A 17,965-nucleotide genomic window follows, 5' to 3' on the forward strand; every position below is an offset into this window, starting at 1 on the left:
TGGAACACATGAGAGGGTACAATTTGAATATTGGTACTCTGGTTCCAGAAATTGGGACCTTTCCCCATCACCTTCCAGTGGTAGTTCATAATCCACCATATATGGCCAAGGAACCTGAATTTGGAATCAAAGGGCATGGGTGGTGAAGGAGGACTTAAAGGTCTAATTTAATCCTTAGCACACCCTGGGGGAGGTGCTGCTATTATCCCCATTTTACAGAGAAGGAAATCAAGATTCAGTGAATTGTATACAATTGTATATGTGATACAATTCAGTGAATTGTATAGCATAACTCTTAAATATTGGAGACAAGATTTGAACCTGGTACTCCATTAACCACAATATGTGTTGTTATTGTCCTGTAGTTTGTCAGTCAAGTCAGACTCTTTGTGACCCTACTTGGGGTTTTCTTGGCAAAGATACTGGAGTGATCTGCCATTTCCTTTTCCAGTTCATTTGACAGATAGGAAACTGAAGCAACCAGGGTCAAGTGACTTTGCCCAGGATGATCCAGCTAGTAAGTCTCAAAGGTTGGTGAAATGAGAACTGTCCTCCCTCCTGCCTGCCTCCATGTGCCATCCATATTTTTAAATTTATTATTTATATATTTTTAAAGTTTTTTATTGTGTGTCATCCATATTTGACAATAGGTCCACTTAGTCCCTTTTCAGGTCTTTCAGGTTTCTTCCCCCCACCTTCCTCTGTCACTTCAGGCTATCTGGTTCCACCCTCTTCTCTCCAGCCAGTAGCAGTTGCCCTCATTTGAGATAGCCTAGCAATGGCTCTGGATGAAATCTTCTCCATAAATTTCTGAATCACAAAAGAATTTGTCACAAATTGTACTCAAAAGAAACCTATAGCAGATATCCAAAAGATAAAATAATCACTGTAACATTTAGAAACCTTTCAAAAAACCCCAGGAGGGAATTCACTGAAGTTTGTCTTCTTATGATGCAGCTCCATTTCTTTTAAAGTGTAACTCTGGGGGGAGAAAAAGATCTTTAAAGAGAAAGGAAGCTTTGAAAAGGAAGGAGGCAAAATTCAACTACCTATTAGTTTGCAGATCTAGAGAAATGGCCTTGCAAATATTTAATGACCCACAAATGACAGAGTCTCAGTTTTCTCTGTCATCTGAAAAATGGGAAATTATAGACTCCCAGGCCTTGTCAAAACCAGGTTCAGTGAAAATATGAAGATCCCTGTTTTGAAAAAAGTTCTGTTGTGACACAGATTGCAGGTAGGAAATGAGAAAGAAATAAAAAGGAAAAAATAACCTCTGGACCTTCCCATCACCACCCCCCCCCAAAGCATCCTTTAATAGATAAGTGATATTAGCTAGGCCTAGACAACTGATATCTCCTTGTATGCTCTTGGAGAAATTATTCTCTGCTTCTCCATTTCCTTATGAGTAAAAATAGGAGTGGAGGGAGAGGAAGGTAGATTAGGTAACTTCGGAAGTCTCTTCCTACCCTAAATCTTAAGAGCTGCTGCTCCTTTATAGTCTCGAGAAGACCTTGTGATTTTGTCAGCATCTAGCTCCCCCACAGGATTTCACTCTGGGAAGTATTTGTAGTTCTGTATAGATTCTAGCCCTTATTATACTTGTCCAGGTAGGGTCCTGGACCAGGACTGACATAGGCTTCAAATCTTTTTTTTTTTTTTTTTTGCAAGGCAAACGGGGTTAAGTGGCTTGCCCAAGGCCACACACTAGGTAATTTTAAGTGTCTGAGGCCAGATTTGAACTCAGGCACTCCTGACTCCAGGGCTGGTGCTCTATTCACTGCGCCACCTAGCCGTCCCCATAGGCTTCAAATCTGGAACTGAATTAAGCACTGTTGCAATAAACAGCGACAAAGTCACTAACACCAGACCTTTGCTGTGTTGCCATTATGGAGATAAGGCAGGTTCTTAAGGGTTCAATCATTTTTCACTCGTTGTGACCCCATTTAGGGTTTTCTTGTCAAAGATAATGGAGTGATCTCTAGCTCATTTTACAGATGAAGAAACTGAGGCAAACCAATTAAGTGGCTTGCTCAGAGTCACACTGCTTGCAAATGAGGTGCGATTTGAACTCAAGGAAGATGCGTCTTCTTGACACCAAAGCTGCCCTGGATTCCCTACTTAAGGGTATGGCTATTTAAAGAGAAGTAGGAAAGGATTTCTTTACCAATAGTTATAGACTGGATACTATTGTGGAGCTTTTTAGTAGTTTCACTGTCAGAAATAGGTGAAGGTTCAGGAGAATTGTGCTTACATTTTAGTACATCTGATGGACTTCTTGGATAGAGATGTGTTCACTATTCCCTTTGAGAATCTCAATCCCTGGGAAGAGTCTCCATGGGAACCATGTACACTTCCATATTTCTCCTTCATCAAGCATATTAATGATGGCTCTGAGGGTCCTGGAATAATAGGGGGCACAATGGATGGTACACTGGCCATGGAGTCAGGTGGACTGGATTTCAAATCTGGCCTCAGATACTTTATTCTTACTAGCTGTGTGATCTTGGGTAAGTGACTTAACCATGATTGTCCCACATCCAGGACCATCTCCAATCATCCCAATTCATATCTGGCCACTGGACCCAGATGGCTCTGGAGGAGACAGTGAGGCTGGTGACTTAGCATAGCACCCCTCACTCAAATCCAATTCACTGCTTGTCCTGACATCACCTCCCTGATGTCATGGTCTTCTTTGAGAGCAAAAGACAAACATCCTCAACAGGAATTCTGCACTCCATGACTGGGATTGCTACCTTTTCCTCTGACTAGGGCATCAGTTCTCTATACCAGGTGAGTCTGTGATGATAAAGTCTTCTTGAGAAAGTCTAGTGTTGCAACTTTGATTGCAACCTGTGTAAGACTTTCCCATTAACCTTTGGGACAGCATGAGAACTATGGTTATAATGAACAAAGGACAGCAATCTGAAGTAAGTTTGGAAAGGCAGGCAGTGTCAGGTCATAGAGAACATTGGGGGTTGCCCTTATGCATAATATATGAGGTGATATATTACTGTATATCAAATATTTTTTTACTTATTTAATCTGCTCTTCATTTTAAAATATATATTTATTTTTTCACCCCATTACATGTTAAAATAATTTTTAACATTTCATTTTTTAAGTTTTGAGCTCTAAGTTCTGTCCTTCCCTCCTTCCTTCTCTGCTTCCTGAGACAATAAGCAATCAGATATAGATTATAGATGTGCATATGTGAAACATGCCCATATTAGTCATTTTGCATAGAAAGACTCAAATAAAAGAAAAAGAATGAAAGTGAAAAATAGCATGCTTCACTCTGCATTGAAACAATATCAATTCTTTCTCTAGAAACAGAGTTTCCTTGATCATTAGTCCTTTCAGATTGTTTGGATCATTTTATTGCTGAGAGCAGCTAAATCATTCATAGTCCTTCATCGAACAAGATTACTGTTGCTGTGTACAACACTTTCCTGGTTCTACTTACTTCACTTTGCATCAGTTCCTGTAAATCTTTCCAGGTTTTTCTGAAATTATTCTGCTTGCTATTTATAAATATTTTTGTACAAATAGGTACTTTCCCCCTCTTTTTTATGTCTTTAGGATATAAATCTAGCAATGATATTGCCAGATCAAAGGATATGCACAGTTTTATAGACTTTCTTAGCTTTTATTTTTTGAAATAAATGTTTTGTGATTTATTTTTTCACTGAGACCATTTTGGAGTCAAATCCCACTTTTGATACTTATTACTTTTGTGATAATATCCTTAGACCTCTGTTTTCTTATCTATAAAATGAGGATTTGGGATAAAATGGACACTGAGGTCTCTTTTAATTTTCAATGTATGATTCATCAGTTGTACCCAGACCCTTCCCCCTTCATTGAAATAAACCTTCACAATAAAATACCATTATATTAACCAAACCCAAATGATAGACCGTGTCCACACTTGCCCTCATTCTACACTTATAGTCTATACATTTGTGCTAAGAGAAGGGGAATATATTTCATTGTCAATGCTTTGAACATGAGATGAATTATTGAAGTGACCAGGGTTCCGAAGTCATTCAATGCTATATCATCCAGTTGGGATGTGAGAAAGAAAGATATAATTGTTTGAAGCAGTTTATGGCTAATGCTCAGGGATACCTGGGTGGTGGTGGTGGTGGGGATGAATTATCTAACCACTTGATGCCTCTATCCACTCTTAAATCTTCCAAAGTCTTTATACAAAGTCCTTCTGCCCATAGAGAGAAGAGCATATTTCTTGCATTCTGAAGAGCTCTCAAACTACCCTCAAGGTCAAGGGGGCAGCATTTCACATAGGAACATCAGAGACAGACCCAGGCTACCCATGTGACCTTAAAAAATTACTTAACCTCTCTAGGCCTCAATTTCCTCAAATTAAAAATCCTGAGGTTGAATCAGAAGAACTTTTAAGTTCCTTCTAACTCCAAATCTATGATCCTATGGGCAGCTATGTGGTGAGGTAGAGAGAGTCAGGAAGTCTCATCTCCTTGAGTGCAAATCTGACCTGGTACTCTTACTAGCTGTGTGATCCTGGGCAATTCACTTGACTCTGTTGGCCTCAGTTTCCTCCCCTGTAAAGTGAGCTGAAGATGGAAATGGGGACCCACTTCAGTACCAAGAAAAACACCAATGGGCTCAGTCAAAGATGATAATGACAACATTGTTTTTTGTCCTTCATTTTCGAAGAAAACTATGACATCAGGAGGTGATGCCATGACAAGCACATGAACTGGATTTGAGTGAGGGGGGAGGGGGCTGTACTAAGTCACCAGCCTCACTTTCTCCTCCAGAGTCATCTGGATCTAGTGGTCAGATAGGAATCAGGATGGCTGGAGATAGCCCAGGATGGGAGGCAATCAGGGTAAAGTGACTTGCCCAAAGTCACACAGTAAGTGCCAAGTGTCTGAGTGCCAGATTTGAACTTCTATCCTCCTGATTCCAAGTCCAGTGTTCTATCCACTGCACCACCTAGTTTCCTCACAACAAATGATCTTGGGAAGACTTTAATATCAGACTCTCCCAATACTAGAAAACTGATTCCTCTCTCCTTCCCATTCACTGAGGACCAGTACATAACGAGGGCTCATTTGACAATTAGAGGTAAGGGAAACAGATGTACATGACTTCTTTGGAAGACTTCCCAGACATCATTATCCTGGGGGGTAATATCCTGTGAGATATGACCAATATTCTGGATGTTTCACAGAGATCTCAAATAAAAGAAAAAGAATGAAAGTGAAAAATAGCCTGCTTCACTCTGTATTGAAACAATATCAATTCTTTCTCTAGAAGCAGATAGTTTGATGGATCATCAGTCCTTTTAGATTGTTCGGATCATTTTATTGCTGAGAACAGCTCAATTGTTCATAGTTCTTCATTGAACATGATTAGTGTTGTGTCCAACAACACAATAGGGCTGGTGCTCTATTCACTACACCACCTAGCTGCCCCCTGCAGTTAGGTCAATATTAGGTATCTGAGGTCAGATTTGGACTCAGGTCCTCCTGACTCCAGGGCTGGTACTTCATTCACTGTACCACCTCGCGGCTACTTGACCATCCCCCTTAACCAGTGCACTGACATTTTTTCAAAGTGCCCTCCTGATGGGTACCTTGTAATTTAGTTCAATGTATTTATTATTATTCCGTGTTCCAGATAAGAAACCTAGACATCAGTGACTCACCCCGCTTCATATCGCTTAACAAGGAGGGCTTGAACTAAGGTGGCCAGCTTCTCATTCAAGGTCCTTTCTGCTGCAGTGGCTATTCTGATACGCAGCTGCCATCTCTTAGACTCCTAAAGATGAATGCACTTTAAAAGGCTCCCCCCCCCCCCCATTTTGCTTTTAAGGCTCATCAGGTAGACTAGTTTCACAGAGCAGATCCTGTTGTTCTTTTGGTGAATCTAAAAGGTTTCCTGAAATGTTTCCTTGGTACTTGGTATGCTTTTAACTCATTCTAGACCTTAATTGGGTCAGACTTTAGCTATTTCAAATAAAAAGGACCTGTGTTTGATTGCACGAGTTACTTAATGGGACAAATACATATAGAGATGGAAGGAGAAGAATAAAAATAGCCATTTTGATCAGTTCAGTTTTCATTGAAATATGGACTTCAGACAAAAACGATAGCCCACATTTTGGAGCACTGCTCAGTTTCCAAAGTGCTTTTGCAGCCATTATCATCTTTGAGCCTTAGAGGCATCCTAAGAGCTAGGTAGGATTATTCCATTTGACTTGTCTAAGATTAGGGGGCATACTTTTCTTTAACTGTCTTTGCCTGGATGGGCTTAGGGTCCATGGTCTATGATAACTATCTGATTCAGAAACAGGAAATTTCTGGTAACTCCAGTTAAATCCTTTGCAAGTATAGCCTTTATCAGACATCGTGCTGGCACGGGGAGAAGAGGTGGGTAGGTACATAAATGTTTACAAGAAGTCTACAAAAGATGAAAATTATCTTTGCATGTACTTGGAAAAAATAAAATAAGATAACACTAAAAAGTAAGCATGTATTATATAATTAATATGGGAATCTTCTGCAAAATCACACCAAAATAGCCTTTATCAAATAACTTGCCTTCTCAATCATGGTGAGGAGAGATGGGGGAGAGAGATTTGGACCTCAAAATCGTAAAAATGAAGGTTAACATAGTTTTCACAAAACTGGGAAAAGATAAAATATTAAAATTCAATATAGGGCTGCTAGGTGGCGCAGTGGATAGAGCCCTGGAGTCAGGAGGACCTGAGTTCAAATCCAACCTCAGACACTTAATAATGACCTAGCTGTGTGGCCTTGGGTAAGCCACTTAACCCCATTTGCCTTGCAAAAACCTAAAAAAATAAAACTCAAAACAAAAGAAACATCACTAATCAACCAGGAAAAAAAAGAAAATGAGCCTGTGTTCCCAAAATTTATTTTGGGCATTCTGTCCTGTGCTAACAGCTGCAGGAGCAGCAATAATAACAATACCAATAGTACCTCCAGAGGAGCTGTGTGGGAAACTGGAAAGGAGGAGGCCTCCCCCAGTCCCAAGATTCTGCTTTAAAATTGTCATATGCAAGGCAGTAAGGGCAAGAACAAAGCAGTGCAGGGTTTTATGATGCTTATTATCTCTGTCTTATAATTCATCTATCCACTAAAATGTGCTGTTCTGATCCACTATTGCCTTCCAAGTACAGAAGTAAAATTCACTGAAAGGAAAAGTTGGGGTAATAAAAGAAAGGCACAATAGTAGAACATTCTAATTTTATTTTTTCTGAACTATTTTTCCCAATCTCAGATAAAAACAATTTTTCAACATTTCTTCTTTAAAATTTTGAGTTTGGAATTCTCTCTGTTCTCCCTTCTCCCCCGCCCCTTCCCATCGAGAAGGCACACAATTTGATATAGGTTAGACATGAGCAACAGTTCAAAACGTATTTCACGTTTTGAAAGAGAATACAGACTAAACCGCCAAGAAAAATAAAATTAAAAAATAATCTGTTCTGATCTGCGTTCAGACTCTGACTTCTTTTCTGGAGCTGGATAGCATTTCAGAACTTTTTTTTTCCTGAAGGCAGACTTTTGTTCTTAAATGTTGGAGGGATCCTAGATTTCCAACTGAGAGGGGCTTTAGCATTTATTTAGCCCAATTCCTTCATCTTATATATGAAGGAAATAGACTAAGAGAGTTTAAATGATTTGCCCAATATCACAGGGGATAAGTAACAAATTCAGAATTTGAACCAAGATCTTCTGACATCAAAGTCAATAAAGGTTTTTCCCTCTGGATTATGTTGATTCTATTTTAATAAACTTTTTCTTAGAAGTCTTGTTGCTGTTCATTTGTTTCAGTTGTGTCCAACTCTTTGTGATGACATGTGGGCTTTTCTTGGCAAAGATACTGAGATGGTTTGCCATTTCCTTCTCCAGTTCATTTTACAGATGAGGAAACTGAGGCCAATAGAGTTAAGCACCTTACTCGGGGTCAAGTAGTAAGGGTTTGTGGCTAGCTTTGAACTCAGGAAGATGAGTCTTCCTGACTCCAGGATCAGCACTCTATACGTTGCGCCAACTAGCTGCCCAAGAATTCTAGAGATTTACAATGGAAAAAGTAATAGTTTATCTTGTTCAACTCCCTCACTTTATAGATGAGGAAACTAAAACTTACAGAGCTGTAACAAGGACATGGTAACCAGGGCTTTGTCTTATGACACCAAATCTACCAAAAGAGAATCAACAAAACTTAGTACCCAGTTGGCAAGAATAATTATTTAAAAAGAAAGCTGCCAGGGGGCAGACTGGAGAGAGTACTCCTTTCCTCTCCTTCCCCCTTTTCCTCAGTCCCCTATAGAAGGACAGCCTCTGGTACCTTGGGGATTTTGTCTCCCCGTTATGGGGGGCTAGTGAGCATTAGCTTTGGCGGAATTAAATGAGTGATGGTCAGGACTAAAGCCCAGGTCACTTGCCTGTCAATCCAATGTTATTTCTCCTATTTCTGTTTCTGTTACCATGTCATTTTTAACTATTACCACTGATCAGTTTAAATAGAAATGCAACTTGATATGATGGGGGGATCACTGACTAATGTCAAATCCTCCCTCTGAGCCTCATTACCTGTTCAACTTTGGGTAAGCAATGCAACCTCTGCAGACCTTAATCCCCCCATCAGTGAAACGAAAGGATGATATTGGTCTTAGAATGCAAACTAAGATCCTTTCCAGTTTGAGACTTCAGAGGTCATGAACTTTTGTCTTTCCTCTTGACTTTGCAATCACAAATAGTTCATCCACGAGCTATCCCTGAGAGGTAGTTAACTATTTTTATCCCTGTTTCATATGGGAATAGTCACAGAGGGCAAAAACAATGTTCATAGGAAGTCAAGGAATGAACTTGGGATGGACCCTGTGGTTCCAGATGACCAGAGGCCTAAATCCACAGGGTCTCCTCTTTCTTCACCAGGGTCTCTAACCAGGACTGACAAGACTAATCAGAAAGCTCAGATGAGTCAATCCTTGAATCAAGCCACAGACCCTTTATTTGGTATTTTTAAGGAAGGTCCTGAACTGAAAGAAAGGTCACATCAGTCAACATTTGATCACCAAGGAAGCATGTGATGCAGAGACTGCATGGGAAGGATAATTGGCTTTTTCATCTTTATCAATTTGTGAGTGTGAGGTGCAAGCTGAGAATTGTTTTTGGTGTATTTCTCTTCTTAGTAATGATTTGCAGCATTCTTGTATTATGGTTGTTGATACTATGCAGTTTATTTGAGAACTCTTTGTTCATGGGATTGGACCATTCATCTGTTGAGGTCCTCTATATTTTATTAGTTCTTTAACAGAGAAATTAGATGCAAAACTTTCCCTCCACTTGCTTATTTCCATCCTTACCCTATTTATGTTAGCTTTGTATATGCAAAAGTTTTTCAGGCTCATATAATTTACGCGATCTGGTTCACCTTTTATCATTCCTCTTATTCTGTGTTTAGTTAAGAAACTACCCAGCCCTAGTCATAGTGGTTGGTCTCTATTTTGCCATCTGAAGAATGAGAAGATTGATCTCGATAGTATCTGAAGTTCCTTGATATTATAAAGTCATGAACTTAACATTTCATAAATTCCCTTAATTAGATGTCTGGCTGGTCACTTCATCCAGGGAAGCCCCTCTACCTTCTTCACAGTGGGTTGGGGATTATTATTTTCAAAGAAGGATAGAGAGGAAGGGGGGGAATTCATCAAGGGAAGTCCGGGGGTTTCTACAATGGCAGTTTTCAGCTCCTAGCAGGCCTATGGAATCTATCATATTCCAAGATTCCTAGATCTGAGGATCATGGCAATTTGCTCCACTGGGTGAGATATGTATGGGGATGGAGAGTGAGGGCACCTCTAGACTCAAAACATCTCCAGTGGTTTACAGGAAAGGAAAGGATCCTACTAGGTTTTCTATCCCTATGGTTATGGTTAGGAGGTATCAACCACTGAGGAAGCTGGAAGCTTCCCTTCTTAGGTTACCTTCCTTTCCACTTTTTAATCATTTTGAATGTTCCAGTTTAGATATACTATAATATAATATAATATATGCATGTATTATAATATGTAGAATCAGAGCATCAGAGATAGCCAGAAGGCTTCAAAAGGCCCTCACTACAGATGAGTAGAATGTGCCAAATAGGGGAAGGGTCTTTCCCAAGTTCACATAGCTAGGATCTGAGAGAAGATTTGAATCCAAGCCTTCTAACTCCAGCATGCTTTTCACCATACGAAACTCTACTATGTTTTCTCTCCTTTTAGAATATATGCTTCTTGAAGGCAGGGATTATTTAGACTTTTTTGTATATCCAGAACCTGTTATAGTATCTGACATATAATAAGTGGCTTAATAAATAGAAGTTTTCTGATATAGAAAATCCAAATATGGGAAAATTTCAGAAAAGGCCCAGGGCAAGAGGCCCAGGGTTATCAGTCAGGAATAAGTAGTCTATTGGACAGAAAAAAAAAAGACTAGTAGAGATTAAAAAAAGAACAGATCCCCCCCCCCCCCCCCGGGATTATAGCCACCACCTTCCTTTAATGATCTCTCCACTGACTCACAAAGCCCAGGAACCCAATCCCCCCCCCCCCCCATCCATTTGTGTTGCTAAAAAGGGAGAAAACAGACTTCTTTCAAGACACAATTCAAATAGTCCCCAACTGGTATAAACAAAAGGAAGAACCAAATACTTTCCATATAAGAAAATTTCTGTTTGTGATGACTTGATGGATAAAGCATTTGGAAAACATTTGCAAAATGTTTTGAAATCATTTGGCTGTCTTAATGTCTTAAAAGGAAACTCATTTTGTTCTTCGTAAATGAAATCTTTGCTTTGCTTTCCAATATTTCTTTTTCTTACTGAAACTCAGTTTGGAAAATACACTGAGGTCATCATCTACTCTAACCTGAACGTGAATGAATAACAAAATCCAACAAATATTGTCTAGCTTATGCTTGGAGACCTTCGGTGATTAGGACAGGGGCATGCCAGAGCCAGCTTGAACTGGTTTGGGGGAGCTGATTGTTAAATTTTCAGTGTGATCATTTACACCACAGAAACCAATAAACTACAGTCAGGGTTGGGGGTTTTATGGATCATCTACAACTTTTAAAAGTGTTTAATAATGCAGAAACTTAAAAGTAGATCAATTTCTTTTCCTCTCCGGAATATATTTGCTATCACATCCCTGGGGTGATTCACTATCACTCAAGGCAATCTGCTCCACTTTGAGGCAGTTTTTCCTTGATTAGGCCTAATTTAGCCTCTGAAAATGCTTTATAACCTAGGGTAATTTCTTCAGTCTATGAAGAAATATATTTAGCACCTTTATGACCATGCATAGATCTCTGAACCTCAGTTTTCTTCCTTGTAAAATGAGGGTAGTTGGAATAGATGATCTCTTAGGTGGTTTTCAGTAATTCATCTGTGCTTTGCCTTCTGTCCACATTTCCCTGGATTTTATGGAAGACTGAAATCTCCGCTTGAGTTTTTTTTATTTTTTTGAAAAGGATTCTATGAGTACAGTTTTCAGGCTTCATTTATTGTCCTTTGCTTTTATTAAATGATGAGCCTTCCTTCTCTCCCCATCCCATACATCTTTTATGCTACTTCTTGCCTGTAATTCTTTTCTTTCCCTCTCTCTTAATATGATTTGTCTTTCCATTTTTCCTTTGAACAACATGAAATTTTGATTCTTTGGAATTTGTGATGTTCAGTGAATCACAGTCATATAGCATTCTTGGAAAAACAATTTTGATACTTAGATGCTTCCATAGTTATGCAAAGATTGTGAACAGTACCTATCCTTCACCTTGTCCTTGGCTCCTGTGGGAAAGTAGCTACAGCATTGGAGTTGGAGTCCTGAAGATCTGTGTGACCTAGTGAAATTACTTAATGTCTGCCTGCCTCAGTTTCTTCAACTGTAAATTGGAGATGATAATAGTTCCTGTCTCCCTGGGTTGTTGTGAGGATAAAAATGGGATAACATATATAAAATACTTTGAAAACCTTAAAGCATTATATAAATGTTAATTATTATTAATAAGAAGTAAGTGCCAACTCCCTTGACCCTCATCTTTGAAGGCCTATAGTATTTCATCAGTAAGGATGGGCACCACCACCCTTGAGCTATTTCACAAAGATGCATCCTGGGATCAAAAGACCTGGCTGGGATCATTGTTATTTCAGCTTTGTTATTTCCCCGATGCAATCTAATCTGTTTCATGCTACCATAAAAAGGTCCTTGATTTGGAATCAAAAGACTTGAGTTTGAATCCTGGCCATTATTTACTACTTGTGTGAGTTTGGGTCATTTAATTAAATTAAATGAAGAAAATCATTTCATATAAGGTGGATGTAAAGAAAATTTGCATTCTGAGATTTCTTGCAACTGTATTGAAATATTTTTTATTCTATATTGTGAATATCCATAGTGGTGCATTTCTCTGTATAATCAGCATTCTATCAAGGCTTTAATAAGCCAGGACTTTTAATAAGCAGATGAGAGTGCCAGAATTCTGTATTTTGTGACAGAGGTTCTAGGTTCAAATCCTACCTAGGACTGAATGATCATCTCTTATACTTACTGTGTGACCTTAAATAAGTCATTTCCTCTCTCTAGGCCTCAGGTTCTTCAGGTGTAAAATGAAAGGACGGACTAGACGGTCTTTCATCCAGCTCTACATTTAAGATCCTACTTGTATGACTTTGGGAAAAACACTTCATCTCCTCGACTCTCAGTTTCCTGTGTTTTAAAATAAAGGGACAAGGTTATTTATGAAATCTCCCCAATCTCTAAATCCTATGAAAGGGTGGCTAAGTGGCACAGTGAATAGAGCAACAGCCTTGGAGCCAGGAGGATCTGAGTTCAAATCCTTCATCAGACAACATATATTAACTATGTGATCCTGGGCAAGTCCACTTAATTCTGATTGCCTCATTTTTTTCACAATTTCTACCTGTTAAACTTAGTTTCCTTCTTATGGCCCAAGTTGAACAAATTGGATCTTCATGATGGCCTTTCCCATATTCTTGTTGTTCAGTCATTAGGGTTTTGATGACCCCGTTTGGTTCTAGGTTTTGTTTGGTTTTGGGTTTTGTTTTGGCAAAAATACTGGAGTACTTTGCCAATTTCTTCTCCAACTCATTTTATAGATCAGGGAACTGAGGCTAAAAAGGTTAAGTAATTTGTCCATTGTCACACAGCTAGTAAGGGTCTGAGTCCAGATTTGAACTCAGGAAGATGAGACTTCCAGACTCAAGGCCCAGCTCTCTCTCCAATGTGCTGCCTAGCTGTCCCTGCCTTTCCTATTGGCAACCTTTCAAATATCTAAAGACAACTATGGTGTCTTCCCTCAATCTCTGTTTTCTAAATGAATCATTTCCAATTTTATTCTCTCACTTCTAGTCTATTCAATAAGGCAAGAATTTGAGACCTCTCATAACATGATTGCCACCCCAAGAGTGGTCTTCAACTTATGTTATGTTATCTAAAATACGATGTGCAGGGAGCAGTTAGGTGGTGCAGTGGATAGAGCACCAGCCCTGGAGTCAGGAGGACCTGAGTTCAAATCTGACCTCAGACAGTTAAAAAATATATAGCTGTGTGACCTTGGGCAAGTCACTTAACCCTATTGCCTTAATTAAATAAAATTTAAAAATGATGTGCAGAAATGAATGCTTTCTTCAGATGTGATGTGTGAGTCAGACAGAATACAGTAAGATGCCAGTTCTCTAGTTCTGGGCACCATCTTTTCTAATGGGTTCTTAACTTGTCTTAGTTATCGCCAGGCTCCCATGTTAGACTTTTGTCTCTGACGGGACGTGCAGATCACAAATGTCTCTAGATATTTTTTCACTTTTCTTTTGCAGTCTAAGGATGAACAAACATTCTCATGGGTGATACTGGCAGAAAATTATTGGTGAATGAGAGGAGGATGAGAATGAGTGTTGAGCAGAATGACTTCTGGGTTTGGAATCAGAGAACCTGGATTCAAATCTCAGTTGTTTAAAAAATTATTGTTTGCTTTGTCATGGATAAGTCACTTTGCTCTGGGCCTCTGGGAAAAAATAGATTCGATCTAGATGATCTCTGATGTCTCTTCCAAATCTATGGTCCTAATCCTTGTTTCCTTCCACTTGAACAATCTACAGTTCTATGAACAGTAAGAAATCTGGATCATTTTGGTAGGAAGGAGGAGATAAAGCCACTGAGGTAAAATATAGAGGAAAATGGAATTTCAGTTTCAAGGACTGTAGCCTCTGCCAAAATGATTCTCAGGGGGCCCCAAAATAGAATAATTGGCACAGAGGGATTATATGAAGTCCTGGGCAGGGATATCTCAATCTCTGGGTTCTCTGCTATTGGCACTGTTTGTCTCCAGGCATTTTTTGCTCCATTGGGTTGCAAGTGGTATAGATGTGAAAAGGATTTGTACTAATAGTACAGAGTTGGAAGCTTATGTAACTTATTGCAATAGTCCATTCATTTAAAATCCACAAACAATTCTTAAGAACCTAAGTGGTAGAAGATGGTGTTCCAGACATATGGTTCCCAAAGCGTATCTTTGGCCTATGTTTTAGAATCATAGACAATGGTTTCCTATACACTCCTTACTAAGAATAAGAAATCCAATATATATATATGGCTGCCCCCAAAGAGATAAGAAAGGCAAAGCAAAAAGTTATGATTTTAAAAAGAAAAGAACAAAATGAAATGCTATTATCCCTTCATGATGGAAAATTGTCCTTGGTAACTAACTGGAGGCAAATAGGGACGCTCAGAGAATTAGAATTAGGAGAGATGTAGGCCATCCTATTCATTATACAAAGAAAGAAACTGAGGCCTGGAGATGGATGTGACTTAAGTGAGGTCACTTAGGTAATAAGTGGCAGAACTGGGATTCCAAAGATCCTGTGACTCCAAACTGATTTTCCCACACTGCTCTTGCTTCATACTGGTTCACACTGCTATTGAAGCTCTCCAGATTTTATCTTGTAAATACAGTGTCTTCATTTTTGGTTGCATCTCAGCCAATCATAGGGACCCTGGCCACATCATTTAACCACTTCATACTTCAGTTTCCTCATAAGTAAAATGCGAGGGGTTGGACCTCTAGGATTTCTTCCAGTGATAAATCTATAAACTGATAAACTCAATAATTACCTAAGTTTCAGAAGGGTGAAGTGATGTATTCAGGGCCCCACAGCTAATAATTGTCAAAAATTCAGGCATTTCTGATTCCAAGTCTGGAACTTTATCCAACCACAATTCTAGGCTGTTTCCTATTAATACAATAAGACATTATAAAGCAATAATCCATAGAAACATATTTCTATTGTTGTTGCTGCTGTTCTATCATATGCAACTCTTCATAACCCCATAAACTATAGCACATCATAAAATAATAATCCATAAAACATGTGCTTTTTTGCTATTATTTCTGTCATTCAGTTGTGTCCAACTTTTCACGATCTCATGGATATAGCACATTAGGCCCTTCTCCTTCTTCCAAAGTTTTTCTGAACTCATGTTTATTGCTCCCATGATACTACCCATCTCATCTTCTGTCATCCCCTTTTCCTTTTTTCTTCAGTATTTCTCCAACATTAGGGTCTTTTCCAATGAGTCCCTTCTTCTTTTCATATGGGCAAAGTATTTAAGCTTTCACTTCATGAAATATTTGGCCTTCTAAGGAATAATCTGAGTTAATTTCTTGAGGTATCAATGGATCTGATCTTTTTGCTGTCCAAGGGACTCTCAAAAGTCTTCTCCACAATTTGAAAGTATTGATTTTGTAGCATTCAGCTTTCTGTCATTTTGGTCCTAATATATTGTTTTCATTTCTTTTTCCCAGGGGGATAAGGAATATTATTTGTTGCTATTTACATAAAATACATATATTATATGAATTTATATTATTCATCATTTTTGTAACTCCATATAGGTACATATAAAGACATTTATTACATTTATTACAGGTTCTTTTGAGATGCCTATGAGATAAGGCATATAGAATGATTTGAGAACTGAAATCTTCTAGAAATATCCATTGAATTTTTTCTTTTAAAATGTTTTTATTTATTGATGCCTTTTTTTTTGGCACAGCATTCATTTTCAAATATATCCCTTCCCCTCCCCCACTGGTGAACCATTCCCTTGTGGCAAAAAATGGAAAAAGACAAAAATAAAAACAAAACCAAAACCCAGTTCAGTAAAAACCAACCAACCTCTTAATTGTGTCTTGTAATATGTGCAATATTCTACAGACAAAGTCTCACACCTCCGCGATGAAGGGAGCAAATTGTGTTTTTTCAACTTTCCTCTGGGGCCAGGCTTTGGCACTCTAATTACACAGCTTTCACTTCTGTATAATTGGTAGTCATTGTACACATGATTTTCTTGTTTCTGATTATTTCTTTTTCAGTACATTAAAAAACCAACTAAACTTAACAAGAAGAAATGAAAATAAATGTTTCCATATTTACAGTTGAACAGAAAGAAAGGGCAGGATAGGAAACTGAATCTCTATTATGTATAGCATAATTAAAAAACAGAAACATAGTTTTTATATATGTGCATATATTTGGGTGTTATTTTATACAGGTGTTCATATTTGCTTCATTCTGTAACTTTCCTCTTTTTCCTTTCTTCCTCCCTCCCTTCCTCCCTCCCTCCCTCCCTCCCTCCCTCCCTCCCTCCCTTCCCTTCCTTCCTTCCTTCCTTCCTTCCTTCCTTCCTTCCTTCCTTCCTTCCTTCCTTCCTTCCTTCCTGGCAAGGCAATGGGGTGAAGTGGCTTGCCCAAGGTCACACAGCTAGGTAATTATTAGGTGTCTGAGGTCAGATTTGAACTCAGGTCCTCCTAACTCCAGGGTCGGTGCTCTATTCACTGTAGCACCTAGTTGCCCCATCAATCTGTGATTTTCAAAGTTATCCTGCCTACATGTGATCCCTTCTTGCCTGCCTCGGGTTCTCTTCTGTGCATTTCCAAAACATGTTTTAATGACTCTCTTTTCTTTTTTAGTCACGCTTTCTCTAACTCCCTCCTTCGTTGCCCTCCCCATGCATTGAGGAAAGAGAAAAACTTAACTCTGGTAACAAATAAGCATAGTAAAAACAAGTTCTCACATTGGTCATGGTATCTCATTCAGTCATTTGAGTTCATTTTGTCTCTTTTAGAAGATATTTCTAAGCTTCAAACTTTCTAAGATCAAACTTTATCCTTGGTCCTCTGCATTCCCAGCCAGAGTCTGGTCAATAATGGCATCTAACCCCTGGTATTATTGTGAGAATCAAATAAGATGATATTTGTCTTTATAATATTATTGTCATTGTATACATTGTTCTCCTGGTTCTTCTCATTTCCCTCTGCCTCAGTTCATATATGTCTTCTCAGATTTCTCTAAACTATCCCTCTTGTCATTTCTTATGGTGCCATGATATTCCATTACAGTCATGTGCTATGTTTAGCTATTCCTCAATTGATAGGTGCCACCATAGCTTCAAGGTTTTTTTGCCATAACAAAGAGAAGTGCTATAAACATTTTTTATGTAAACAGAAACCCTTCTACCATATTCCTCTTTTTTTTATTGATACGTTTTCTTTTTACTTTGCATTCATTTTCAAATATATCCCTTACCTTCCACTAGCGAGCCAATCCTTTGTAGAAATCCTCTGCTCTCTTTAGACTATAGACCTAGTAGTGGTGAAATCAGCTATCAATTAGGCTTGGTGGCTTAGTGGGTGGAATCAGAAAGACCTAAGTTAAAATCTTGCCTCATGGGGCAGCTAGGTAGCGTAATGGATAAAGCACCGGCCTTGGAGTCAGGAGTACCTGGGTTCAAATCCGGTTTCAGACACTTACTAATGACCTAGCTGTGTGGCCTTGGGCAAGCCACTTAACCCCATTTGCCTTGCAAAAAACCTAAAAAAAAAAATTT

At 38.8% G+C, this 17,965-nt stretch overlaps 1 protein-coding gene across 1 annotated transcript in view; it reads left to right on the forward strand.

Annotated features, from left to right (window-relative positions):
• Positions 1 to 2,081: 2,081 nt before the first annotated feature.
• C2H12orf75 (chromosome 2 C12orf75 homolog) overlaps positions 2,082 to 17,965 on the forward strand; it is a 54,303-nt gene continuing 38,419 nt past the window's right edge. The window contains exon 1 of the mRNA XM_074221072.1: positions 2,082 to 2,127. Within this exon, the coding sequence (XP_074077173.1) occupies positions 2,082 to 2,127 (46 nt within the window). The remainder of the gene's footprint in view (positions 2,128 to 17,965) is intronic.

This window comes from Macrotis lagotis, chromosome 2 (genome assembly GCF_037893015.1).
Source record: "Macrotis lagotis isolate mMagLag1 chromosome 2, bilby.v1.9.chrom.fasta, whole genome shotgun sequence".
Classification (NCBI taxonomy): Eukaryota; Metazoa; Chordata; class Mammalia; order Peramelemorphia; family Peramelidae; genus Macrotis; species Macrotis lagotis.